The sequence below is a fragment of the Diachasmimorpha longicaudata genome, chromosome 7 (genome assembly GCF_034640455.1).
Source record: "Diachasmimorpha longicaudata isolate KC_UGA_2023 chromosome 7, iyDiaLong2, whole genome shotgun sequence".
NCBI classification, from domain to species: domain Eukaryota; kingdom Metazoa; phylum Arthropoda; class Insecta; order Hymenoptera; family Braconidae; genus Diachasmimorpha; species Diachasmimorpha longicaudata.
In genome coordinates, this window is record NC_087231.1 from 4309044 (window position 1) to 4336274 (window position 27231).

Sequence of the window (27231 nt, forward strand, 5' to 3'; positions counted from 1 at the left end):
TCAGGGCAGTAAAATTCTCCAGGGGTTGCTGGACATTTCCTCAAGCCCAGTACATTATGGAAATGACTTCATTTTAATGGGTAGGAGGGATGATGGGTGAATGGAGACACCAGCTGATTCGGTCCTCCGGCCTGACCCACGGCTTTTGCGTAATCCGTATTGAACTTATGCTAATCAGTATTTCTAGATTCAGCCGAGTTTCATCGTACACCGGCTGTTCAATCTTACTCATCATCGAACTTTGGGAAGACCAAGGTACTTTCACAGAGTGTTCTGAAAGTTATCGGTAGCCGAGGCGCCAACTGTCCAAATCAATACATTACATAGCACTGATGAAGAACGGCTGTGAGTTGGCACTGACAGCGTGTAAGTTGTAATGAAATTTCAGTCATGATGATTAAGCACTGGGAAGAATTTGCGGATAAATTAATTGCGCAGTAAATTACGTGACTAAAAAAATGTTAACAAGAGCGGAAATTCGTGGGATTCTGTAGCGTACTTCCGGTAGGTTAAAACCCCCTGTCAGAATCGCCACGTAAATTCTACAATTCTTTCCGTGAAAATTAACCACCCGTCTGATGATTCACGGCTGTGGGGACAAGTCATACCATAATTTTTCCCCAACGGTCGCGAAATTTTGCGGAACGAACCATAGAAACAACTCGATGAGGGTGCCCATTAGATTGCTACCCCCATACACTGAGTCTTGTCAATTTCTAAGTGACCAAACCATCCGTAGACCAACACATTTCTCCCATCAACAGGGACACAAATATTTGCAAGTTGTTGGAATCGAGGCTCCACGTACGAGTTAATCTACCATGAAACATTGATAAACATATCTTTGAAACTCACCACATCGATAATTTGTTGCAACGTTATGCCAAACTTGACCTCAAGCGGTTCGCTCTCGTTGGCCACCGGTCGCTCCAGGGTGTTGTACTTGGCGAGGAGATTGTTAAGGAGCGCCCTCTCATGAGCTCCGCAATTGCTTTCTGCAAAGAGGACAAGACAACATCGTCAATATATATGTCTATGGACTCGAACCTCTCCATCAGATAAATCACGATATCACAAGTGATTAAAAAAAATTGAGCAAACGGTTGACAAATTAATTTCTTTGGCGAAAGAATATCATAGAAATCACATAATAATAATCAGAGAAAATTTTTACATTTAAATTTGCCATTTACTTTCTTCAAAATTATAATTCCTCGTGTTGGTTGTCCCATATTCCCAATTTATCCCCCCATTGATATAAAATTTCTTACGACAACATTTCTCTCGGACATAATCATGTTTTGGCATAAACTCCTTCATTTCCCCACCCAAATAGCGAAATCCATTTGTTCCCCGACTCGTAACAATTTTTTTTCTCTCATCGTACTTGCGCATCCCACCGCAGTGCGCCCTAAAGCTCTATTACAGGCTTTCAGCCTTCCGCCCCTATCCACCAACCCTCAAACTGCCCCAAAAGACAGGTACGCACAACCACACGATTCACCAACCTTTGCACTATCATTTGCTGTAGCACATCATGGCCCAGCCACTTTAATGCCCCGTCCAATAAAATTGCAGCTCAGATACGTGCTGCGAAACCGACTTTACCCCATAACCGCATCGCACTGAATGCCGAATGCAACAGGATTCTGTCGAGGGAGTGAGTGAAAATATAATAGTGGTGGTAACGCATTCTCATCGTCCTCCATCACAAATACACTCAAAGTTCTCCCTCAACGGCACTAACGGCTGATTCTACCCCCATCGAGAGCCCATTTCTCACTCAATATTTTCGTCATTTCCCAGGATATTGTAATCAAGACTTGCACAATACCATGCCATAATATTGATTCACAGACGCGCAGAACATGTGTAATTACTGGTAACAAAACATCGGCATCCTACGGCATGATCAAACTTTACACAGCATTCTCCAGTGCTGTAAGCCATACCCGATGGTGCGATGCTGTTTCTCCACAGCGCTTTGAATTTATTCATAGTCGATAATTACGAGCTACCGTGCGTATAGCTTCCATTACTTTATCCCCAGTGACTCGTTACCAGCGAGCGAGCCATCGTAATTCGTCCGCAGTCTGGACGAACTCCTCTCTCAGTTTTTATTTCGCGGAGAAAGTGGAGAAAAAATACGGGGCAGGGTGGAAAATCGATTACCCCATTCTTGCAGGGAGAGAAATTTTGATGAACGTTAATCTAGTGTTCTATAAAAGTCTATTACGACTATAATTAACACATGAACATTTAAGAACATTAATTGTGCCGATTTCTACGCGCAGGGAAATTGTTGGGAGAATACCCTTCGTTAGGAAAAATTGAAGAAAGGCTTTCTCATATGGGCTAAGACAGATTCAATAAAATTTCACATTTTCTGAGCAATAGTAATTGTCAATAAAGATAGAAAAGCTCACGCCTGTTGAGCCAGTAGTCGTGGTTCACCAGCAGTCTGTGTAAACTCCTCTCCACACTTTTATATCCACAAAAAATTGGATAAAAACCCTGAGAAAGAAGGAAAATCAATAAGTCCAGTGGTCTTGGATATTGGAATTGCTACGACGGGACATTTCGTTGGAACACGAGAAATTGATTGATCCATCGAGTCGCCGGGGTTCGCGCGTTCTTTGCAACGAACAAATTGGCCGGGATTTCGTTCGTGTTTCTCGTCTCCCGGTAAATCACCCGCTGCAGCAGATAGAGCAATAAATACCCGCTATTTATATGTCTTCGTTTCGCGGAATGAAGGAAACAAAGGAATCGAGAATGCGGAAATCACGAAATAATCCAATCCGCCAATGGACGAACTGGAGGATATATGGAATGATATCGAATGGAGAATGAGACGCCTGATGCTCGGTGCGGTCTGTAAATTCCACTTCTTGATGGCCAAAGAATTATAGGCGGCTCATAGTGGCCCACCATCCGGGGAGCAATGAAGATGCCGCGCCTCTAAATTTCGCCGTTCGACTAGAGAGTCGATTTACTTCGTGTTTCCGCAGTGATAAAAATGTTTATCTGTTGCTGGAGTGTTATACCGACCCGACGCTGGCACACGAGATACAGAGTAAATATCTCGCCGGATATTAAAACTTTTTGGGAGATAAACATGAAAATAAAGATGAAGAAAAATCGTGGCTTCTATGCGGTTCAATGTCGATAATAAAAGAAAGTAAATAATTAAATTTGTGTGCATGGATATAACTCTTGTTATTAACTAATTATCAATATATTTTTTCCTGAATATTCCCAGAAGAATGAGCTGAAATTGAGGCTCACCAATTTCCCTCTGGAACTGCGATTTTCCATCAAAAAATTCTGGATTTTTTTTTCATAAAAAAATTTGAAGAATTCCCATGCACACATTCATGGTCCATCAATCATGTAATCACCAACGATAAAAAAAACGATTGCAACTGCTGCAAAAGTAGTCTCCATAAATTTTCCCTGGTAATCAAATTTTTCAATTTTCCTCCAATCATTGAAGCATGATTAAAAATTGTAATTCTCGTGCTATTTGAAAAATTTAAATTTTGCAATTTGAAGTGAGCAATTTGGCCGTCGTGAAACGTATCCCCAGGGAGCAATCACACCCTCATGATCATTCATTTCCTTCGCCCATTGTACTGGAAATGCCTCCAACCCGACAATTAAAATAACAGCTTGGTATCCCAAGTGTGCAGATATACATGAACGTCAGTTCTCTTCACTCACTTTCATGATAAAAATATCCGATGCTCTCTGCGTGGCACGTGCGCAAACAGTCACGCAGCTCATGGATCGAGTTTTGCGCAGCTGACAAGGTGTGCAACAGTAGAATACCAGGGTAGGTGTCGAGAAATGTAAAAACAACCCGAATTCGGTGTACATTCGAATGAGAGGGTGGATCACGGGAATAAATGAATGCGTGGGGTGAAACGAGGTGCTGAGGGAGTGAGACATACCAACGTTGGCCGGAGAACGACGAAGGACAAACTCCCTACCTCCTGGAGCATTCTCACAGGCACTGAATCAATGGTTTATGCAGTTCTGTAACATGGAAAAGAACACGAGGGGGTGACGAGGGGGAGGCCACAGTCCGGGCGACCGTAGCATAGTTAAGGACGACTGGGAGGCTCCATTGATCCGAGAAGAATATTGTGTGCCAGAACTCTTCGTCCGCCTACGCTGCAACTTTAACGAACTTGTGTAAACGATTCCCCGATGGCCAGGGTGATCTCGACAAGTGGATCAGCTACCCGGACGGTAATTCGTCGTTAAAAATCTCCAACAACCGCCGAAAAAGTAACGGAACTGAACGATTCTCTCCAACTGGAATACAAATATCCCCTTTAATCACTAATCAACCCTATTTCTCCTCACAAGCCCTCACGAGTCGTGTATAATGTATGCAAATGTGGGAATTTGATTGATTATTCGCCACAACCTGAAGAGGTGGCTGACTTGACAGGTTTGTCGACAAGTGATCACCCAGAGTGTGCTCAGGCACACCTGTTTATCTGCCCGTTTCAATTAATTAACTTTTCTCAGGGATTTCGTAAAACCACGGTACACGTGCTTAATTGCTGTTCACTAGTGAATTCAGGGTGTATGTACATTGAAGTTGAGTTTCACAAATTTGGATTGTATTCATGGAGTTCCGGGTTGTGCCGTGTGCGTTTACAAACGAGAGAGTTGAAAATGCCCCACAATATCCTGTCAAAGAAGTTAGATTAGATTTTGAAAACGTGATCTCAGAAATGTGAAGAGAAGTGGAAGACGAGGGAAATGGGGTAGAGAACAGATGGATGAAAATGTAAGGGTAGGAGTATATGAGCCCCCAGTGGGACATTTTCTTCCTGATTTTATGTGGAATATTGGATTAAATTTTCAACGATTTTCCAAGATATTTTTCATCAGGGCCTCAGACTGTTGACGATGAATTGCTCTGTGCCTCGGAGGTTTGTTAGTGATCATTTTTTTTTTCTCTACCACTCATCACACAATTTTTAGCGAGCCAAGTTTTATCCGGAAAATGAGGGGGAGAGGTAGACGAGTGGGAGGAATATAGCTCGTTGAGTGTTGGCTGCAATTCTCACTGACATCGTGGTCTGCGCCGCGAGGCTGTTTGTGCAGGCCCCCGGGTGAAAGATACCACCGGTTGAGCAACTGAGGTGATGCTCAGTGTACTATCTCACCTTCTCCACAATTTTTTTTCATTCAGTTTTTCTCATCATTTCTGCCCCGTTTTTTGTCGTTCATTGAGGGCCGGGTTGACACTGGGTTGACAAACCACGGGGTGTTAATTCTGCAGAAGTGTTTAGTCAAGTCACAAAAAGATTCCGGGATAAATTGACACTGAAGTAATGAAGGGAGTGATGTACTTGAGATGAAACTTGACGGAAATTACTTCTTACTTTCAAAAAAAAAATTCCACTGATCTCACTACCGGAAAATTTTCAACATCTGCCCCATATATGTATATCATCCCCTATTGTACACATAAATATATTAATTTTATTCCCAAAGTAATCCATTCTAATTTGCCCAATGATTTTTTTTTTCATCAAACTCCAGCATTTCCCTGACATCTCTTTCATTCATTCAAAGCCACATGGGCACTGCACAGATAAATCAAAGGGCATTAATACTGCCGAGATGTTTAGTCAAGTCACACAATTCAGAGAGGCCCTCAACTACTAGAATGATAAATTGACACTGAACTAAAGGATCGAGTGACAACTGAAGTAGAATTGCCACTATCTTCATCAGAATGATGTGCCTGCGATGCAAATCAGATGATTTGACGACGAGGGGAAGAATCAATCGTGTAATTCCGCGGCGATGGTTATCTCTGTTAATGGACGAAAGCCAGGGCGGGGGAAACTATCATGTACGAGTGAATAAAAGAAACGAAGGTTCGTCTTTGAGAGGCAATTGTAACCCAAGTGCCATCAATCTACTCGACATTCTGCTCGCGGGGTTTCAGAGCAGATTCTTTCATAGAGAACCCGGAGAACATTGCCTCGAGTCTCGGCACTTATACCCGAGGGACCAGATCCATCCATTTAATACATTTCCATCGACTTTCAGTCTTCAAACGTATGATCGTGAAAGTTCCATGGAGAGAGAGTAATCTTTTTTCGAATGCGGTGCTCTCGGTTCTATTGCTGCTTTTATTAGTTGAATTCAGGAAAAAGCGAGAGCGGAAGTGCTCAAGGTTCCAGGAGTATAGCCAGAAAAAGGATTTAAATGCATAGAAATTTTTGTGAGAATTCTCCGGAAATTTTGGTTGCTGGAAGCACAAAAAGAAAGTCAAACATTTGGATTTTCACTAAAGATTTAAACATTTAATATCAAATCAGTCCGAATAATTTATTAGTTCAAGAATTTATCTATCAAAATTATTCCCTCTCCTCAAATTAAGTCTTTCATAATCAAGTAATTAATTATCATTATTGGAAATGGGCTAGTTATAATGATTATAATCGTGTGAATGTTATCTATTCTCTTGTTATTCTATACACTCGAAGGGTGATTCGTATCCTCAGAGGAACTAACTGAAAAGACTAAAGGGCCCCAACACCCTGGACCGCTTGACTCACTTCAAAATGTCCCATCATGCACCTCGGTTTAGAGCTAAGAAAACATATCACCCACACCCCAAACTTCTTAGAATTTTCCCCCATGAAAATGTTTTCCAATCTCAAGTGGAATCACGAGAACAAAAAAAATACGAATCGTACAAAGACCTCTTCAGTCCGACTGTAAATTAATTTTTGATAAAAAATATAAAATGTAAACTATATTAATCATTTTTTTAATTTTTCAAGTAAAAAAATCCCTCGACAGTCGTACCCAAAATTTTGAACAATGAGAAAAGACGAGATGTTTTTAATTAATAATGTCGAAGCAGTGAGTGCTCCCCTCCGCGCCTACAAACTCCTAAAACGTCCATTCGTTTCACTCTGGCTTTGACAAAACTTCATCCATTGAGTGAAACTCAAAGTGGAAAACTCTAACTAGCTTTCTCCAATAGATAAGAAGCAATACAGTGAAGAAAGTCTCCGCGATCCCAGCGGAAAGTTGGTTGATAAAACTCGAAAAAAAAGGAGACAGAGCATTAAAGAAAAAAAAGAGGAGGAAACGTGGAAGATTTTCTGCTCGGCGGCTTTTCGGCATTACCAAGCCTATATAGCGGAGTTTGTTGGCAAAAAAAAAAAAACGAAGGGAGAAACGACGAGGCAGATTGCCGTCGCTGAATGCAGCCGGCCGTGAATACTCGGCGACTGGAATAAGCACTTCATACCAACGAGGTTGCACGTTGTGGCAAAAGCGTCGACGGGAAACGCAAAGGGAACGTAAATAAGCCTCTGCACGAGCCGTGAAACCGGCAGCCATCGTATGAAAAAAAAAAAGAAAGCAAGTGGAGAAAGGGGAGGAATATATTCGAGTGAAAAATATGTAACTATGGAAGGAACTCCGAGTGCTTCCAGTGTCTCGTCTATGAATACCGGGAACATGACTTTTGGACAGGAGAGGAAACAGCGTTATGCTTTTCAAAATGTTAAAAATTTTCCGGGACTCTTTGAAGGTATTATACGGACGTCCTTTTTACCAGGATACGGACATCTGGTGATGTATAATAAAATAAGGCAGAGTATTTTTTCGAAATTCCAGGAAATGTCTGAGTTCTGGCGACGATGAATAATCCATTGGTTTTTTTTACTCCGAGACAACAACAATTCAATATAAATTTTGGTTAGAAAATAAAAATTGCGAGTGAATAATTGAACTTTGATAAATTATTCATCACAGTTTGTAGATCATAGCCAAAATGACAGTTGACAAAGGGAGGAAACATCCCTCTACCTCAAAAAAAAACTACTTTGGACACTTTGAAGTTCAAAAGTTCCATAGACCTCTCATGTTCTCATCCAATATTTTCACTCATCTCATTCCCATTCGTTCCAACCTCCCGCCTCCACTTTCTTTATCCAGCTCGTGTTCCGGGGACCAATGAGCACTGGCTACGACACCAGATTCACCTTGAGCTCTCTCTACCTTCATCTGCTAATTAACTTTAACCCAAACAAAAGCTCGGAAGGTATCTTGAGAGAGGGGCCGCCAGAATGAAAAGAACCGCAGAACTTTGATTTTATCCGTGTTCCACATGAGTTTCCGATTCCACTCGGTGAACTATCGATTCGGAGTACAAAGTAGACAGGAAAGGAAAACAAAGGAGCGGAGGAAAAGAAAGGGGGATGAATAAAAACCAGTAGAAGGAGGGAAAAACTTGTTGAGTTTGGAGCGTTGGCACAGTTTCGTTGGCTCACACTCAGATCTGTTCGATAATTAGAGGAGACCGTCTTTGCCACGAAAGCCATCAAATAATACCATTTACCACTGTTTTTCGCAAGCTCATAAAAGCTTGAAAGCTAATATAAAAACATATATGTATATAAAAATTATTTGCAATATCATTCTCTTATTTTTTATTAAATGTAAATCTAAATCTGACCTGCGCAAAAGACGTCGATAACAAAAAAGTTCCACGTTTTTTTTTTATTTTCAATCAAGGAATCAGCAGAATAATAAGTTCGCTCTATTTAAGGACCTCTAACACAGCTTTTTTCTCGAGTATCATCCCGAGCATGCAATCGGTCCGGCAAACGTCAGACGCGGAAGGCAATGAGACGCGAAGGACAACAAGTGTTCCTATATATAGCTAAGCGAAGAGAGCTCGACTTCTCGTGGCCCTCGAGACGAGATGCAATAACTATTGTTTGTGAGTCCTCCCTGGAAGCACCGGATGAGAGGCAAGATCGTAATAGGAACAAGGGAGAAACTGCTGGAGGGAGTGAATGAGGAGTGGACGAGCTTGAGTCGCAGTCACAGTCACTCTTCTGTTGTGACTTGGTACAGCCAATGGGATGTATGGGGCCAAAATTACGGCCTCTTTCTCCCCCGATTTTATATCTCCGTAGCACTAATCTTCCCGATACCTCTCCCCCGTTCCACCGCAACTTGCGGTACCGTGTGGCCATTCGTAATCGCGTCAGCCCCGGAGGGAGGATTTTCAGATGCAAATAGTTGAATCGATTCTACCCCCCTTCCCCTTCCCCTTCACCGCTGCGGATTTTCAAAATATAGGTCATGTCGAGAATTTAAAGGGCGATTTAATCTATTCTATTCTATTCTCTCTTGATGGCAACCATACAACCCGGTATTTATTCCCGCAGATTGAATATTTCTTCTGATTGTAAAAACGCAATATCGGATGAATCATAGAAATTGTGTGCTCAGTTGAGAAAACGAGGGGAAAGTAAAAATGGGTCAGATTGGAATTAAAATGAAAAGTTCGATCCGTTCTCCGGTGGGGCTTTTTTTTTATCTAGGAAAAATCCGGTGTTTTCTTTCCACCATTAGTGTGCAACCGGCAATCGGGGATAATAAGCGCTGCGAGCAACGGAAAATAATAACTTGTTGGAAATAAAGGAGAGGAGAAATATCAGGATCATCGGAGACCAAAGTGCACAAAAGAAAAAACACCACCAATTTTTTTAGATACGCGAAAAATAGACGGGTCGAGTGAACACGATTTAGTTATTAATTTGGGTGCTACTGGGTTTTCCTGGGGCCCGGCAATGTGCAACAATTCTTCATTCTTCTGCTTTGGGACTCAAAAGAAGAGAACATCGGTTGAACGTCGGCTGTTATGATTTTCGGGGAGAAAAAATTCGACGTTCGAGCATCTCGCAGATGAAAAAAGAATAATTTTCACTGAAACTTGAAAAATTCGGGAAAATTCTTACTTTAAGCAATTTTAAATAACGTCCACCATTACTGCAGAACTGGTAATCGGGGATAATAAGCGTTTCCAGCAACGGAAAATAATAATTTATTGGAAATAAAGGCGAGAGAGAAGCTGGGGATTATCCGGTATCAAAGTGCACAAAAGAAAATGCAACAAAAAAATCACCCAAAGAGTTGGCGAAAAAATCAGGTTCGAATAAACAAGATCGATCCATTCGATTTTAGGGGGGAGGGGGTCGGGCGAATGGGGGGGGGAATAGATAAAAGTTGGCTGTTATGTTAGCCAGTAGAGACAAATTCTTCGATTTACGGGCATTCTGCCAGAAATTCAATTCACGTACGAAGTACGGAGTAGTCACACAATCCGAAAGTGGATCCATTTTCATTCAAGTACACGTATGGAATTCATGGGAGTGACGAGAAACAGGAGAGATAGAAAGGATGAGGAAGATTGCCGGGTATTTGGGTGCGAGAGATGGAGGGAGGCGTAAACTGGGTTGTAATAGAGAAAAAGTCGGTCTGTTTCTGGTGGAGACCAGTGGACCTTCGGATGGAAAACGCAAGGAATGGTGACTGCATTGGGGGACTGAATGTGCTGAGGGTGAAACCGACCAGGGGAGAACGAAAATCCCCAGAAGTGGTTTATCTGAATTCAATTAACTTTCTTCGAATTAAATAAATGGAGTTATTCAAGTTGTGGGTATGAAGTATTTGGGCAAACTTGAAATTAATTGTACAATCTGCAATTACATTCAAATGTGTACGGGGTAATTGACGCGATACTTGATTTGGTTTTAATTTCAATCCTTCCCTGGGAGGATAGGACCCAGGTACATTCCTTGGTACGTCAATCTGATGTCCTGTGCGGGTGCTGACGACGAGGGACCCGAAATTGTAATAATGAGCGACAATTCACTTCCCTCAAAATGTAATTAATAATTTAAAAAATGTATAATTGATGTTTCACAAGGTGGTTCACAACAGAGTATATGACTGAAACACTATTACCGAATTGATGCATGAGATAATTCTGAAACAACAATGAATGTTGAAACAGATGGTTAAAGACAAAATGTCTAAGTGTCGCGGTATTTATCACTTCAATACAATTTTTAATAATAAATATCAGGTTTTCTAATATAAAACTGTGTGTATAAATTTATTATTCGAGAATCCAACATTCAAATTAAAATCTTGGAAATTGGAATTTAAAAAAATAATGCTTCCACTCAAACGAAAAAATCTAAATTAATTGGAGGCCGTCAATTCCCTGGAATACGATAAAGCATTTCGCTATTAAACTTCTCTATCCCAAGCCACAAAGCTCGCGTGATGAGGCACTAACTAGAGGTTGGGTCGAGTACTGCCGTTGACTCATGTACTCCAATGGTCACATGCCAAGCCACCTTTACATGGATGACGCGTGCGTTGGGTGTTAAATGGATGGACGTATGAGCATTTCTCGGAGGGTCGGGCGAGCTGATCCAAGGCAAATGAGAGATGCCAGGGTGAATGGGTGCCGATGGTGGAGGAGTAGGGGGTGAGAAGCTGGTAGATGTTGAATGCGAGGAAGGTGAACGCCGAGACTCAAGGGGAGATGTGAATTCGAGAGATATGCGAGGATGTCCATGGGGCAGGTATAATGGGGAATATGTATATGGGAGGATGGATGCCCATCCTCGGACATTCCTGTGCATATCGATCGAATCAATCACTCCTGGTGGATAATTCAGACTCCACTGGGCAGTGATCCTTTAATAGTCCACTCGGTGGGCGGGAGGAGTACTGCGTTTCGCCGGGTGGCTTTGGGGCAGTTGATGGACGGAATTCTGGTGACAATACGTAGAGAATTTTTCAATGACGTGTCTAGATTTCATTTGCTATTGGAAATGGGTTATTAGAAATAATAGTATCCTGGAAATAATTGTAACTATTGAGAGTGCTTGATATGTGGGGGCAAAAATTAATCATCTGTCTATAGCTGTTTTCAGTTCATCTGAGTATGTTATAGTTTTTATAATTTTTCTCCAAAACAGTACCGAAGTGTTTCGAATGGTTTCAAGAAATAGAACCAGAGAAGAAACAGAGAGGAATGAATGAACTAGGACCTTTTGTCAAATGGGTCTAGAGTGAAATCATTGGTTACTAAGAGTCAGTTGATCTGACGACATCATACGAGAAAGATATACCTTCTGCGTGCGATAATAAAGAATTAAAGTTGATTGTTGAATCGTTTTTATATTATTGAGACAATCCCTATCCATAATCCAATAGTAATTATTTCTTTCTTTATTATTTAACTCAAATAATTGTAGTCAGAAGACACATCCGTTCTGTATCGATTTCTTAGAGGAACTAACTAGATTTACAAAGGGAAACAACACCCTGGACCTTTTAGTCACATGCTCTCACAGAGTCCTATTCATTCTACTTTGTCTACATACTTAAAATCAAACCTAAACATCATACCTCACACTTCTCAGAATTCCAACCCATAAAAAAAGTATTTCAATTTAAGTATAAACACTCAGAAGAGAATAAGATTGATTTTTATTTTCTATTTATTTCACGAAAAATCCAACATTTGCCTTAATGAACAAATTAATCACTCGCTTGATTAAAACAGGAAATTTTTTCAAGGGCATAAATTTCTATCGAGTCGTTTCGATTTCATAAAAAAAATCATTTACGTCGAATAGTACCTGATTATTTTCTTCCTCGTAAATAGAATGAACTCGGCAATTTCCGGATAGAACGGTACGGGAAACATCCAGAGTCAAGGTAGAGGGCTGAGAAAAATTGTAAATGAGCCGAGGGTTGAGAAGGAAAAAGCGTTAACGAAAGGGTTGCATGGAACAGCCACAGGAATTCGAGGCACGTAGCGGTCTTCCGTTTTCATGCGGTCCATTCAACTGGTGCCTCCGAAAGCTTGCTTTCATTTCTTTTTCTCAACCGTAGAGAATGAATTTGTCGTGTAAATAAACACAGGGTACGGCTTTTGTGAAGGGGAAAATACTGCATATTTGGGCAATCCAATTGCGGTAAAAATGTCAGGTTCACCCTGCCGAGCGCTATTCTTCGATTTTTTTACGACGTTTCGGGAGAGTAAACTTCAATTGCAGATAAATTGGTGAAAGACTCTCTTTACAAATTTCAGAAAATGAGATTGAACCCACAAATTCTTCCACTTCGATAAATTTTCTGAAACAATAGCAACTAAATTATGAGCTCTAATTTTTGGATGTTTTTTTTTTAGGGGACTTTTCATCCCTTCTTGTCTCCGAGTATATGTTTGACGAAAGCTGATAAGTAACATTGCCCAGATATTCCCCAGACCCCGAATATTTTCTCAAGGATTGTCCCACGAACTTGAACTCCATAACGCCCCCTCCTCCCAAACCCCCAGTGTCGTTTGTCACTGGTGAAAGAAGGAGGGAGGAGGCGAGGAAGGGCGAACGATGTCCTCAGATAAATCGAAAGAACGCAGAGGTGAATTCACCATGTTACTTTCCTTTTTTCCCTCTCTCAGTCACTATTGACGACACACTATGGGAGCCCTATCAAGCGAGAAAATATCACCCTCGTCCTGGCTCCCTCCAGTCGTCTTTTCCCGGGAATAAGGCGCCTTGGAAATGTAACTGTCGATAACGCCTGGCTCTGGCAATCTAGAAGTTCCCCAACGCTCTATCCAAACGTTTCAACAATTCGCCATGCCCTGTACCATTTTATCTGATTTTGGGAGGGACGAGGGGAAGACACAATGGAAATCATTTCGAGAGAGAAATAATTACAATTGAATTCCGATTTTCTCGAGGTGATGGATATTCGAACGTTATCGACGATTTTTTCTGACGATGGGGAGGAGCTACCGGACTCTAACGACGTCAAAGGTAGAACGATTATTTTTCCGTATTTTCGGTATATGTGAGAGAAGTTGAGAAACATTCGTCGGGTGGTTTCGATATTGTCTATGAAATTCATATATTAAATTCTCGATTCGAATAACCATCAAAGTGCATCATCGATCCTCGAATATTTAAGTTGAAATTAACGATCGATGATGATGACTCTAAATGTGATCGACATTTTTAAATTCCGTTCACAATTCGTCATTTGACAACATCACCCCAATATTTAAAAAAATTTTGCGCAGACAATTGAAGCTTATTCATTAATTTCCAAAATTTAATTACGAAATTCAATGAATAAACTTCAATGAACCTCAAAATACTCAACGAAATTAATTAAAATTCTGAAGCAAAGTTACATAATTCCAAGGAATGTCCCCCCACTCCCGGGAAATCACCGAATTTTTTCCCCCAACAGTTGACGGAAAATGCCATTACGATTCTGAAGTGGATGCATCTCGATGTAACAATCCTCCGGAGATTCACGAGATACTTTAAACTACCTCCCAGAGATTGCGTCGGGTTATGATTCCAAGCGGGGGTGGATGAGCGGCTATAACCAATTTCAACTATTACTCGGTCATTTCAGACGCTCCAGTGAAGACCGAAATCCCAGGCTGCTTGATTCGTTGCTCTCCCCTAGCTCTATCATCAGAATTTTATGATTGTTGGCAGGATTATTCCGCCGACAGTGACATGAATAACGAGTGACGCAGTCCCCCGGCAATAAAACAGTTACTGGATTGAGGCACGCAAAGTTGGCAAATGGGTAATTATGATTTAAATGCGTTCAATTGAGAATCAGAAGAAAATTTTCAATCGATGGAATTGTTTCGGCGATTCATAATGGCAGAAGTACAGCGGCTGAACCCATTGTTGCTATTCGCATTTATCAATTATAGAATCTGATGATTGATTCGTGGTCAGGTGGAGCGTAAGCCTCACCAATGGTGGCCGGGCTGTGTCAACCCCGATCTAGCGATATGGGGGGGGACAATGCGAAGCCTTTCTATAGCCATTCAAGTACATGCATTGTATGTATGCGTCTTTCTTGTATCGCTCTGTGCAGTTGCAAGTCAAATATCGACGTGGGTTTGACTGATGTGAGGTCGAGAGGCTGGGTCAATATTGATACGGCTGCCACCATGCAAGTTTTCGAATTTATGGTGGGATCAATCGAGTGCGTGGCTTCATTATTAATTATTGGAATGAATAATGTAACTGTGTGCGATTTTTTCAATAAAAATTGAGGAATCATTACTGGAAAAAATGACAGATCCTCGGTTGTAAAAACAGTTAATGGCTCGTGATGGCCGGCGTCGTCGTATTCCTCTGTACGAGAGGCTGTTAGGTTTCAAAAAGACGTAATTAACGGCGGAATTGAAAACGTAAATTACCCCCCAACAAAACGTCTTTTACGTTTCATTAAGCTCATTTGAAGGTTGAAATATCGTAAATTACGATCTTAATAGAAATGCATTTTACGATTTTCTGTTGCGTAATTTACGGGAAACTTTTTCACTGTTAATTGCTGATAAGTTAATGTAAAGCCCGAACAAAATCATCGTCATTCACGAATTGAAAGTTGTAAATTAAGTTTATACGCAGTCATAATTTGAGAATAAGAAATTCTAAAGTACAATTTGTAATTTACGGTGGTTTTGAGGGTAATTTAGGAGCCAACTTCAATCGTAAAATATTTTTCGAGAAATAAGTTCTCTACAGAACGAGAAATATTCTGTGAAAATTACGAAACTCGCAGTTCGCTCACCGATTACGGAATTGACTGGGAAATTTCACACAACAGTATCGTCATTTTTCACAGTCGATTCAGCCAAAAATTCCGTGACAGTTCCGTAAAATTTCCAACCACCGCATTTCGCTTCAGAATTACAAAAAAAATACGTAATTTTTCTTGAACATTTCTCTCCATCTAGTGCGATTAACATTCATTACAAATTTTCCAAATTATCCCGTAATTTACATAGGATATATCTCTCCGTGCGTCGAACTAATGCCGTAAACTCACTACTCGATCACGCACCCCGAACAGCCTTTTAAATATTTTCTGTGCGTACAAAAATTCCATTGACCACGAGAAGTTCCCAAGAAATTTCGTTCCGTGAATATTCTCCACCATATTTCGCACGGTAATTACAGAATAATCACATAATTATTATTGAATAATTCTCCCCACGAAGATTCACCGACGACGTCCGGTGCATCAAGCATCGAATGGAAATCGTCAGATTATCAGTTCGAGCGGAATCTCAATCGAGGCCGATTTAATTTTAAGGGAGCATAACCGCACGTACAACCACGATCAAACGAATCCATAACCATGCAATTTCGTATGTTCAGTTTAATCGAATACTATGCTAATATAACGTGGATTACTGGAGTGCGGAAGGGAGTGGCATAAAGTTTATCGATTTTGCGTTAGAGCCGTGGGGGGTTCATACAACACGCGTATCTCACGGCTCATTCGAAATTAATGGTTACTTCAATTTAGTGTATTCAAATATTGACTGTAAACATTGTTTGTTAATCTGCATTGGCAATGTTTTTCCGAGAAAATATCGCATTACTCAATTCGCTGGGAAACGCGGCCAGTGAGGCCGAGAGTATTAAAGCTTGTTAATGCATATGCCAAAGGATTTTCCAACAGTTTGCGATGTGAACTGTGGAGTTGGACGTTAATGCTGAGTGGTAGGTCATTGGTGCCCTCACCACCGATACATATGCAACTTACCTCCGAGTACTCATGAGAAGGAGTGGATAGTTTTCGAAATAAAATGACAAGACGGATCTCTTAGGCTGGAAGAGATGTGCCTAGTTTCACAAGCGCATACGGAAAGTTAAAAGGGCTTCGAGGGCTTCGAGGGCTTCAACGGTGTCACTGTTTCGAAATGGCATGAACCCGAGCTTTGACATACATGTGAGCATTTCCGGGGGAGAACAATGAGACTGGAGGAAATCAATCTTCGAGTGGATGCGCTGAATGTGCTGATGTTCGCGTTTTTAGAGGTATTTTTATGTTGATTTTTATTGGGAAGTTGGATTTCAGCTGAGAAATACAATTCTATGATTGGAGAAATGCTGTTTGCGAAGCATTTCGCTCTTTACGAGATGAGATGAGCCCTGATAACAACAGAGAAACCGAAAGAACATGTTCTCAACTGAGTAACTCTCATCAATTGCGTCGTAATTCGGAAATTTTTACGATGTTATTAATTTATGTTTAAAGTTCGCCTATTTTTATTTTATTCAGACCTTTTTTTTCCTGAATGTGCTGATGTGTGTGCTTTTAAAGCTCTTTTTATGTGGATTTTTATTGAGGAGTTGGCTCGCGCACAATCCTATGCTCCACAAAATATTATTTATGGAGCGTTCCCTTAACCAGGACCTCAGCATCACAAAAAGAGAAAAAGAAATAAAGAAAAATACATTCTAAAATTATATGACCAATTGTTTAAATATAATATCCCTTAGAATTATTCCTTCGGTGATAGCTCCACAGAAAAACATTAAAGAATTGCGACAGACCAATAAAAAACAAGAACATCAGTTTTATACTGGCAGTGCTGATGGGCGTGTTTTTAAAGCTCTTTTTATGTTTCCTTTTATTGATAAAAATTCATTCAATGAATTTCTCGCGCAAAGGCACAATCCTGTGATCAACAAAATGTTATTTGCGAAACGTGGGAAATCTTCCCCCGGGAGATGAGTAGAATCCCCTGAATGCATGTCTTCAACTGCATTCAGTTAGTCTCATCAAATTGACGTGCGCAGATTTGTTGAATTGTTGCAGAGAACATCATCAGAGGTTCAACTGAGCACCAGCGCCTCATTATCATTCTGCATTCGTGCTCGGTTTTCCCTTTCCTCCCCTTTCCCCCCGCCAAAAAAAAAAGAAAAAAAAAAATACACTCGAGAATTGAATAACCGCGATGTTTCCGAAATGCTCCCGACAAAGTCTACCCGGTGGCATCTGCGCAGCAAAACTTTTGATTCCCCCAGTTTTGAGAATAAAAGGAGGAATGAAAAAAACAAGTTCCATTCTCTCTCCTCTCCTCCCCTTGCCCGGGTGAACTTTATCCCTCTTCCATCGCTGATTCACGTTTGGAAGTCACACGGGGCAGGAGAAGAGGGGGAGGGGTCATACGTGACCCGCCAGCTGTAAATGCCTCGATTCCAAGTCTGTTTCCCCCATTGACTTTCAAAGAGAGTGGTGGAAAAGAAAAGCAACGGAGGGAGCAAGAAAATAAGAAAAGAGAATGAGTAAAATGGAGAATAATGTATGGAGGGCAGTGGGAGGACCAGGAAGTGAGTTCCTTTGTAAGTTGGTCTTGCGAATCGGCTTAGTGAGACTTTCTCCCCAGGATCGATGTCGGAATAATTTGACGGCAGTACAATTTCCACGGAGATGGTGTATATGAAACACTCGAGACTCTCGTGATTGTGAAAGAGCATTAATCATTGTAGGTGGGAGGATGTTGCTCAATTGACGCAGCTTAAAGATTATGTCTTTAGAGGGAGATAAAAATTCAATGAAAATCACCAGAGCGAAGCTGGCAAAATTTAACAATTAATTTTCAATTATTAATAGAAATATTATGAAAGTGAGTTAATTGTTTGAAGACAAGAAACGACTAACGGCCATAAATCATCATTACCAAGAGAACGTTGTACGTTTGTGAGAGTTACCATTCTATGGTATATGAAACTCCGGAGAGTAAATACAGAATATGGTTCACCGGATAACTTTCGGATTTAGATACACGTGGAAGGCACAGGTGCATCCTCGACGACTGCTCTCTGCGTTATATTCGAGGTGAGTGATTTGGTGTTAATTTTTTTTTTACCTCAAAATCCCCTCACAGCCCCCCCCCCCCTTGCCACTGTCAACTCGACACGTAACCCAACGAGCATTGCTCCACATCGAATCGATATATCAATTTTCAGTGGAGTGTTACCTTCCAATAACGAGAGACCTTTAGTAAGATAAATATTTCACCCGGGTGTTTGCGGTTTTCACCCCAGTTCTTTTTTCATCCGCCTGCTCTTTTTTTAGGAAAGTTCAGGCTTCCCTGTCCTAAACGGACCAGGATGCATTTCCAATTCAGCACCATCAGGGTGAAATTTCATGCATTTATAATGATATTCAAATGAGGATGACGAGGGAGGTACATGCTTTGAAATATTAAAATCCAGCAATAGGATGAAAGTGTTTGAGGAAGGTTATTCATAACTTTGGTAAGGTCGAATCGATATCACCAATTGTTGGTGACGAGACCGGAAGGGTATCCACTGCTCCGTCGTACTAATTTCACTGGTATTATTTTATTTATTTTCTTGTGAATGCCATTCCGGACATAAAAATTATATTGAACTAGAAGATCGTTATTCAATAAATGACCTCGAAAATTGTTCTGAATCATCTGATCTCAGAGAATCTCAAATTCGAAGGGTTTGAAGTAAAACAAAGGGGTTCTTTTATCGAGGTCATATGCAGATATTTTCTTCCGACATTATAGTTTCCCTTTTCGGCAATTATTGGTCTTCGATTTGCAATATTCCGCAGAGGCTCGTGTCCAACACTCGATATGAAAATCGATATTACAAGGAACAAAGTAGACAGACCGAGGCATCAACTTCAGAACGATAACAATGGTGTCTCATGTCCATTCCCCGGTGAACACGGGCATCGTACGAAGAACACCGTAATGTTTTATGATCATCTCGTTAGGTGCATTGTCGTTAGGGCGGAGTGGACGGCTGTCATAAAATATGAAGAACACTGGCAAACCTAACAGCCACCTCGCACAAACTCGTACCAAGTGGCTCAACGAGACAGAGTAAACAAAATGTTAATGATACTTGACCCATCTCAACTCACAAAATCCAGCATCAAGCTGTTACAGTTTATTTGACATGAGTACCATCACCATTATCGTGCATCAGTAATGATTTTCATACTATTCATTAATCACCCCTATCGTCTGGTCGGCTGTCTCCCTGGATCGTTATCTTCCTCTAACAATATAACTGGTAGCATTTCATTTTGGGGGAGTACTATTTCACCGAGCGGACTGAAATCCTAACCTCTAACTTCAGATGCATCTTAGTACCTGTCTCAACTAAGCTTACCCGAAGTTGTTGTAAGCACCAGCGGTACATCCCGTTAATGCCGCTAGTGCAGAAGCTTTATAATTTCTCCAGGCTTGGCCTTGTGACGTTGATAACAGCACTAAGGTAATTGAAACTTGGAAATTCGAGGCTTATTCGGACCTGGTCAACATGCTACCATTAGCTGTGATATACTTTTGCTGATGCATCTGACTTAATGTCAAATTTCAGTTAACTATTTACCCTGTACAAAGACATTGTTCATTGAAATTATCTGTTGGAATATTTGAGTACAGCTCTTTCATTGTCCTACAAAAATCACTCGACACCTCTTTCTATTTCTCTGGGAGACAGCTCTACTAAGGGACTAATTTACGATCGGTTGTACTCCGCTTTCAAGACGGTTTAATCCTAAACATATGCTGAAATTTCAACAACGGACTGTGTTCATTTAAGTCATAAAATTGTTTTTCTTTTCCCTGAGAGCGTTTTCCCTTTGATATAGTTTTCAGTCTCTGGACAACGGTCCTCTAGCTAAGACGTGCCTTCCTCGAGCTAATAAAGAATATTCTAAAAAGTATTTTCAGTGTGTCTCAAATCATTTGATCATTTACACCCATATTCCAATATTATCCGATCGATTTGCTGAAGTGTATCATGAACCATCGCTTCCTCGCGTTCATCCAATAAGTTTGATTTTTATCACTTTAAAATTTCCTGTGTTTTAAGCTGCAATATTAGCTGGAGGCCATCGCATATGCAACAATATGCAAAACTATCTTGTTCCCGAGTTTAAGAAATATTTAATTCCGCAAAGGTATGAATTACAATCCAGTTACAGCCGATTACCATTTGCAAGCGGAATTACATTAAAATAAACTTTTGAGGATGAAAACTCTGAAGTGAGGAAGTTCGAGGTCTTTTAGTATGATACGTTTTTACCCTCTTTCCACATCTTGGGAACGTTAATCTCGAGGAGATGAAGAAACGGGGCGAACTCGAGGTCACTGAGAGGGGATATTGAACGAGCGTAACCTGTTGAGAGTGAATGGGGAACTTCCAGCATCTTAGAAGTACGTTGTGTTTAATTCAAGATATGAAAGAGTGATTTCCACGTGGGACCAAAGGTATTTGGGGAGAAATGATTCCTTGAATTTTTTACACCCCTGGAATATCGCGATTTGTCTGCATCTTTGATAAACATCGGGAGATAAAATCAATCTCGGGGAAAAAACATTATTTTAAATATTAATGAGACCCGGGGAGAACTAATGACGAGTTATCGCGATACAGATGAATTTATTCAGCAAATCAATCGATAAGCAAGTGAATATTCATGAAGACCCAGCAATGGAAAATTGTATCCTATTATCCAGGAATTATCGTGAACGAGTGCAATTATTTCATTTCTACACGTCCATGTAATTTCCTTGAAAGAAAAATTTGGGCGTAATTCCGTTAATCAGTGGGTGATTAGTGAGTTCCATAATTTTTACTGACCATTTCTGTCCGTGTTGGAAGGCAAATATTTTGAAATTTATAGTTCTCTAAATGTAAAATCAATCCCAGAGAGGAAACACAATTTTATATAATAACGAAGAATAGAGTTGTCAGTGACAGGTGCGAACGCAGCCTTTAAATAACCCAATAAATAATCACGTGAATATCCATGATACATATAAATAGAGATTTGTATATCATTGGCCCGAAATTATCGAGAACAAGTCCACTAATTGAATTTTCAAACGACCGTGTAATTTCCGCGAAAAAAAAAAATTCCGGGGTAATTAAGTTGAGCTCGTTTTAACAGCCCCCATATAATTCAATGCAAGAGGGAAAGGGGGGTTGAGGGGTAAAAAAATTGACTGGTCGGTAAAAATGCTGCGATAATGAAATGCTCGAGTCCACTCAGCACAAATGAATTCCCTAATTCACCCGAATATTCTGGCTTTCATAAAAATTGGAGATACAATGGGAGCTACGGAGCCGCCCTGAGAATTAATCCATCCACTCAGGTAGGCCACCGAGGGCGCTTGATTTCGAAAGAAAAATAGAAAAGTTAACATTTGGAAAATAAAAAAATATCCCGGACAACGGAGACCTCCACTGAGATGGGTAACCAGAGACGAGACGTTTACACCACCGCATCTGGGGAGTGGGTGGGACATTTCCGGGTGGAGAAGGACGAGGGAAAATGGAGGAGATAAAGTCCAGCACTTGTCTCGGAAGAGCGGATACATCTCCACTAGCCCCCGCGCCCTTGTACATTTTTTTTTTCGCTCCCCTATTTCTTTTGGACCGGCGGTTTCTGTCCCGGTGTCCGAGTTTTCGAGACACTGAGATCCCGGAACAAAGAAGATTTTCCGACTGATCTATGTCCAGGCGAGGGTGAACATCAAAAGAGAGGAATTTTAAAGAGAATTCCCCTTCCGCGGCGATGGAGTGAGATGAAAAGAGAATTTCGGGAAACAGGTGAACTGCGATTGAACTGACAGAGGGAATATGAAATGGAGCAGCAACTGGAAGGTACTTCACGTGCGAGGGAATGTCAGAGTTGGAGAAAGTATTATTTAAATTTCTATTTAAAGTGTTTGTGGGTAATTTCTAGCTATGTCAACTATTGCAGATAAACCACGATCCACCAAATAGTGAGTTGTCAAAAACCCTATCAACCATAATTGATTGAATTTCTGCGAAGCCGTGAATCCAGTTGATCCTTCCTCATTAATATTCCGTCACGACCAGAACTCAATGAAGATGCTAAGGGATAATAGAGAGCAATGTTCTCAAGTAATATATATGGTAATTGGGTTCTCCCGATGAATAAAAAGATTTCCATTTCGTGTACATTCACACAGTGGAGCATTCCAATGAAAAAAAAAATAAAAATACTATTTCAGTTCCAGAACGACCAATTGATAAATAAATTACGATCAAATGGAACGGCAGCGGTCAAGTATTTACAATTTTTACGAAAAATTTTGCGTAATAAAATTCGCTCGAGTGAAGTCCTAAACTCCAAATGTCCAACTAAACCAGCATCCCCATTGAATTTCCCGGAATAGTGCCCAGCGTTGATGGATATTGAGGAAAAGTTTGAGGCCGCTCTGCACATTGCATTGTTCACTGCTACTCTCCGTACACCACTCCGAGATTACAGTAGCCCAGTAATCCCCACGAACGAGATAACACCATTTAATCGTACTGTGCAAGCAGAGAGGCCTTTTACATTGGTCAACTTGGACGGAATATAGCCAGGTTCATTTTCATCCGCATTTCATTCCGCATTAAGACATCACGAGGGATGAGGAAATAAGGTAAAGCAGCCAAGTGGGATTCTGTGTTGAGGCCCAACATACCGAGGACGAATATCAATGTGAATTCACACTCACAGGCGAATTCAAATCCCAACCAAGTGCTGGATCGTGTTGCAATGCAACACCTGCGGGCTGATTTTCCAAGTTTCACCTTTGTACGTTGGAAATGCTCCATGCTCTTGGCTGAATTGAGTGAGAATGCCGTAGGACGAGTCCTCTTATGTGCCACTTGCAGCCTCCTAGGGATCCTGTAACTTTGTCACTGTAACTGTACTCCTGCCCCTGTGACCCCAGAGCCTCCCATGCTACGGTTATTGCCCTCAAATTGAATTTTCGTGTCGGGAGGGGGTTGAAGAAAATTCCGATATTGACAAATGCCCGACATTTCAACCAATAATTGAAATAACTTAATTGCCTGCACCTTTCGCGTAGTTAATTTATCATAAATTATTCTATGTTTTAAGACCAGGCGAGCTCCCAATGTCTGACGGGGAAGTGCAGAAGTTGAAGGGCCCCAGTGACGAAAAAAAATGGCAAAAGTCCTTGGGAATTCCTAAGACGATCCTCGAATGGCCATAATCTCGGCTGTCACGGTTATTGCACTCAAATCGAATTCACATCTTGTAGAGCCCTAGCACTGGGATGAAATTCCAATATTGAAAAATGCGAGGGGAGAATAATGCCGAGGTCTTTCTGAATGAAACTGGCAAAAATAAATATGCAATTCTGGATGGGGGAATCTCAAGAGAGCCTACGAAGAATGGCGGATTCCGGTTCTTCCCCCACGGAGATGGAAAAATTTCCAATTCAAAATGATATACTTGAGGTTTTTTTTTTTTGTCTCAACCTGCAAAACGATGCTCGAGATCCGACTTTTTGCCCTCGAAATTATACTCCATCATTTCCTTGGCGTCGGAGGCGCTCGAGAGACTGCCTGCATGTGGTTCAATTGAGCTTTTTTTTTTCCCGCTGATTTTTTTCCCCACGGAGAGTATGCTTGAGTGACAGACGGAAATTTATATTTCGCCCTTTGCATTCTTTCCCGCGAATTTGTGGGATAAGAATGAGCAGAGTGAGTGAGCCACTTGCACGTACTAGTTTTTTATTCGTTACACGGAGGGAAATTTCTGGGAAAAATTCTCGTGTTAACACTGGAAAAGAGGTGCGAAGTAAAGGTAATTTTTTGAGATTTCTGATTAAATTTCTGGAAAATTTACTCCCTTTGTTTCATTGTCAAAAATTTATTGGATGTATTGATGAAATTTCACGTCTCGTCAGTATCATTTTCGATTAATAATCGCGATAGGGGCCCGATGGTGTCAGACTGGGACATGCGGAAACCCGAGCTGAGTAGTAGGACGAGTGCTCAACGAGATCTATGCACAAGGCAATTTCAGAATCTCCTCCCGTGGGTATTCCTGGTCCAGCGATGCCCGGGATTATCGAGACCCAATAACCCGGCGGTTTCCTCTGGGGTGGAGTATGCGCGCGCGTATATTTAAACGGCGCGATATGCGGAGAGAAGGATGGAAAGGGGCGAGGGGGATGGGACGGGGGGGTGTGAAGGGAGTTGGAGTACCGAAAGGACGCGGGGGAAGAGGTAAGGTATACCAAGTGTTCAGCGGGTAACTTTGGATTATGAGCGTTTCCGGATGAGAGAATTCCACATTACCCCCACAACTAATGATTAATATTGCAGTTTTTTGTTTTGAGTTGTATAATTGTTAACGAATTTTTGAAAACGTCACCATGTGCATTTTTCAATTAATGTGGCGTTGAAGGAAAGTAAATAAAAATAAACAAAATGCCCCCGACCCCTGGATATCCTCAGGCAGATGATTCTCGAATGAACATGAAAGAATTTTTAATGAATGACCGGATGAATCGTGGAGTCCAATTACCGTCAATGGACCCAACAATGTAATTTAAATTTCTCAAACAGGGCGGGACTCGTTAGTGATCCACTTGAAAAAAAAAAAAAAAAAAAACACTCGACGCATAGTCACTCTTTGTTGGTGCAGATTCGGGAACAATGCTACTAGTGATACCAGAGAGTGAAAATTCTTGTTTCTAGAATGCTGACTGGAATTCAACTGGCTAGATGTAATATAAATGGGTTAGTGACAACAAAGAGATTGATTGCTCGCGGTGACTAAACACAAAATGTCGCGATGTTCTAGGCTGTGATTACGCTCTTTGTGGTGTGATATGAACAGCCACTTCAAAAGGACACCCGATTTATGCTGTGGAATGCAGAAATATGTGGTGCGCCGATGGAATACTGGCCAGTCTAATTGAAATAGCGGCTTTTGTGGTTCACCGCAAGTGCAGGGAGACAATTTTCTGAGAAAAATTATTGTTACAGTGCGAGAAGAGGGGTAAGGTGGTGGTGAGAAAATAAATTCGATTTTTTGAAAATCGTCCTCATGGAGAGAAATTTTTAATTGTGATTTTTCGAGTGTGGGGAATATTTTTGACATTGGAACCCATCGTATGGCCCACTTGGGCCGTTTATGACCTAAACAGCCCAACACATGGACAACCTAAAGGACAAAAGGGCCTTGTCTTTGGGTCGGACCTCTCACTCTGGACGAGCCGAGGGCGAGGGCACTCTAAATCGGTCTCTCGAGGAAAGCACACGCATATAAAAATTGTATATGAACTAAATCGGAGCAAAGATTGTGACATTAATTAAATAGTGAAAGTTAATCATTACCTATAGGTAATAAGGAATAACGCGGCCAAGGGACGTGGATTTTACAGCCCTGAGAGATCCCAGCAATTCGTTTTTCTCAAGTATTTGGAGATTCTGATAACGGAAAGGGCTGAAACTCTCCACTGGCTCTTCGGTACTTGAGAAAATTTCAGGCTACATCTTAACGTCGAGGAACCAAACTTTCTGAATGGAAAGTTAGAGATTCCTAGCGGTTAACGATTGTGTTAATTAATCTTGAAGTAGTGAACTAATGATGAACTAATCTTGTGGTCGCTTCACGAAGTTGAGAAAAAAAACCACAAATTTGAAGAATAATGAGAAGAAAAAAGCTTTATCCTCGTGCTTCACATCACAATAAAATTAGTTTTGGCAATTAGTCCCGATATATGATGCCTCATGTCCATTGTTGTCTTATTGATTAAATATTTTTGCCTTTTTCAAATGTCCAAAACCACTGATTTTTTTTATTGCTCTCCATAAACGGCCAGGTGAGCGTAAGCTCTCAAAATTTGCTGTTGCATACGAAAAATACTAAACAAAAAAAGGATAAAACACATCGTGAGTAACGATCGCTTGAATTGAATGTAGAGCGCATGATGCGATTACGCCTTCCGCACACACAACACAATTCTAGCTTGAGCCCAGAGAAAAAAAGTGCTCGTAGTGTAGGTTATTGACGCCTCGTAATCCATGCAATCCGTTTTTTTCTGCATCGTTAGTACGCTTTCCGGTCACATGTGTAGAATACATATGAAATGCAGATTTACTCTCGTCATTATTCTTCTGCCCTGTGTACATCTGATTACTCTTTATATCCGAAGAATACTGGTAAATGACAGTTTTCCTTCGTCTCTCGTTAGTTGCATTTCATTCATAACATGTGCAGCAACAGTGATTATTCGGGTGATGTTTTTTTCTCCCAGTGCCGCTGACTTTCCTGAATATCTGTATTTTCAATTAATAAAACGATCAACACATCTCCAAATTGAAACTCAAATCAAATTCCTTTGATTTTATTCCGAAAAACAATATTTATCGGATTTAAGAGATGCTCCATTCAAATGCCTGTACAACAATATCACATGTTGCTCGCTGAAAATCGGAAAATGGCGTAATACAGCTGGCAATAGTAGATCAGGAATTAATGAAAACAACGTATCAAAAGCCCCTCGATATCCATAAATATTCTGTCAAAGTATGCTTTGATCTTCCGCACTGCTTTATTATCTGTAAGCAATCCAATCAACCTTGTATCCCACGAATTCGTCGATGCATGAAATTTCCAATTTCGATGGTCACCAATGAAAGGGAATGCAACCAACGGAGAAATTCCGTCATCCCTTTGTTAATAAAAATC

General features: G+C 40.9%; 1 protein-coding gene across 3 annotated transcripts in view; it reads right to left on the bottom strand.

The window, feature by feature from the left end:
* LOC135164913 (neuronal acetylcholine receptor subunit alpha-7) overlaps positions 1-27231 on the bottom strand; it is a 135263-nt gene that overhangs the window by 80747 nt on the left and 27285 nt on the right. For all 3 annotated transcript variants that reach the window (XM_064125699.1, XM_064125700.1, XM_064125701.1), the window contains one exon: positions 856-995. In XM_064125699.1, coding sequence (XP_063981769.1) covers positions 856-995 — 140 coding nt within the window. The remainder of the gene's footprint in view (positions 1-855; positions 996-27231) is intronic.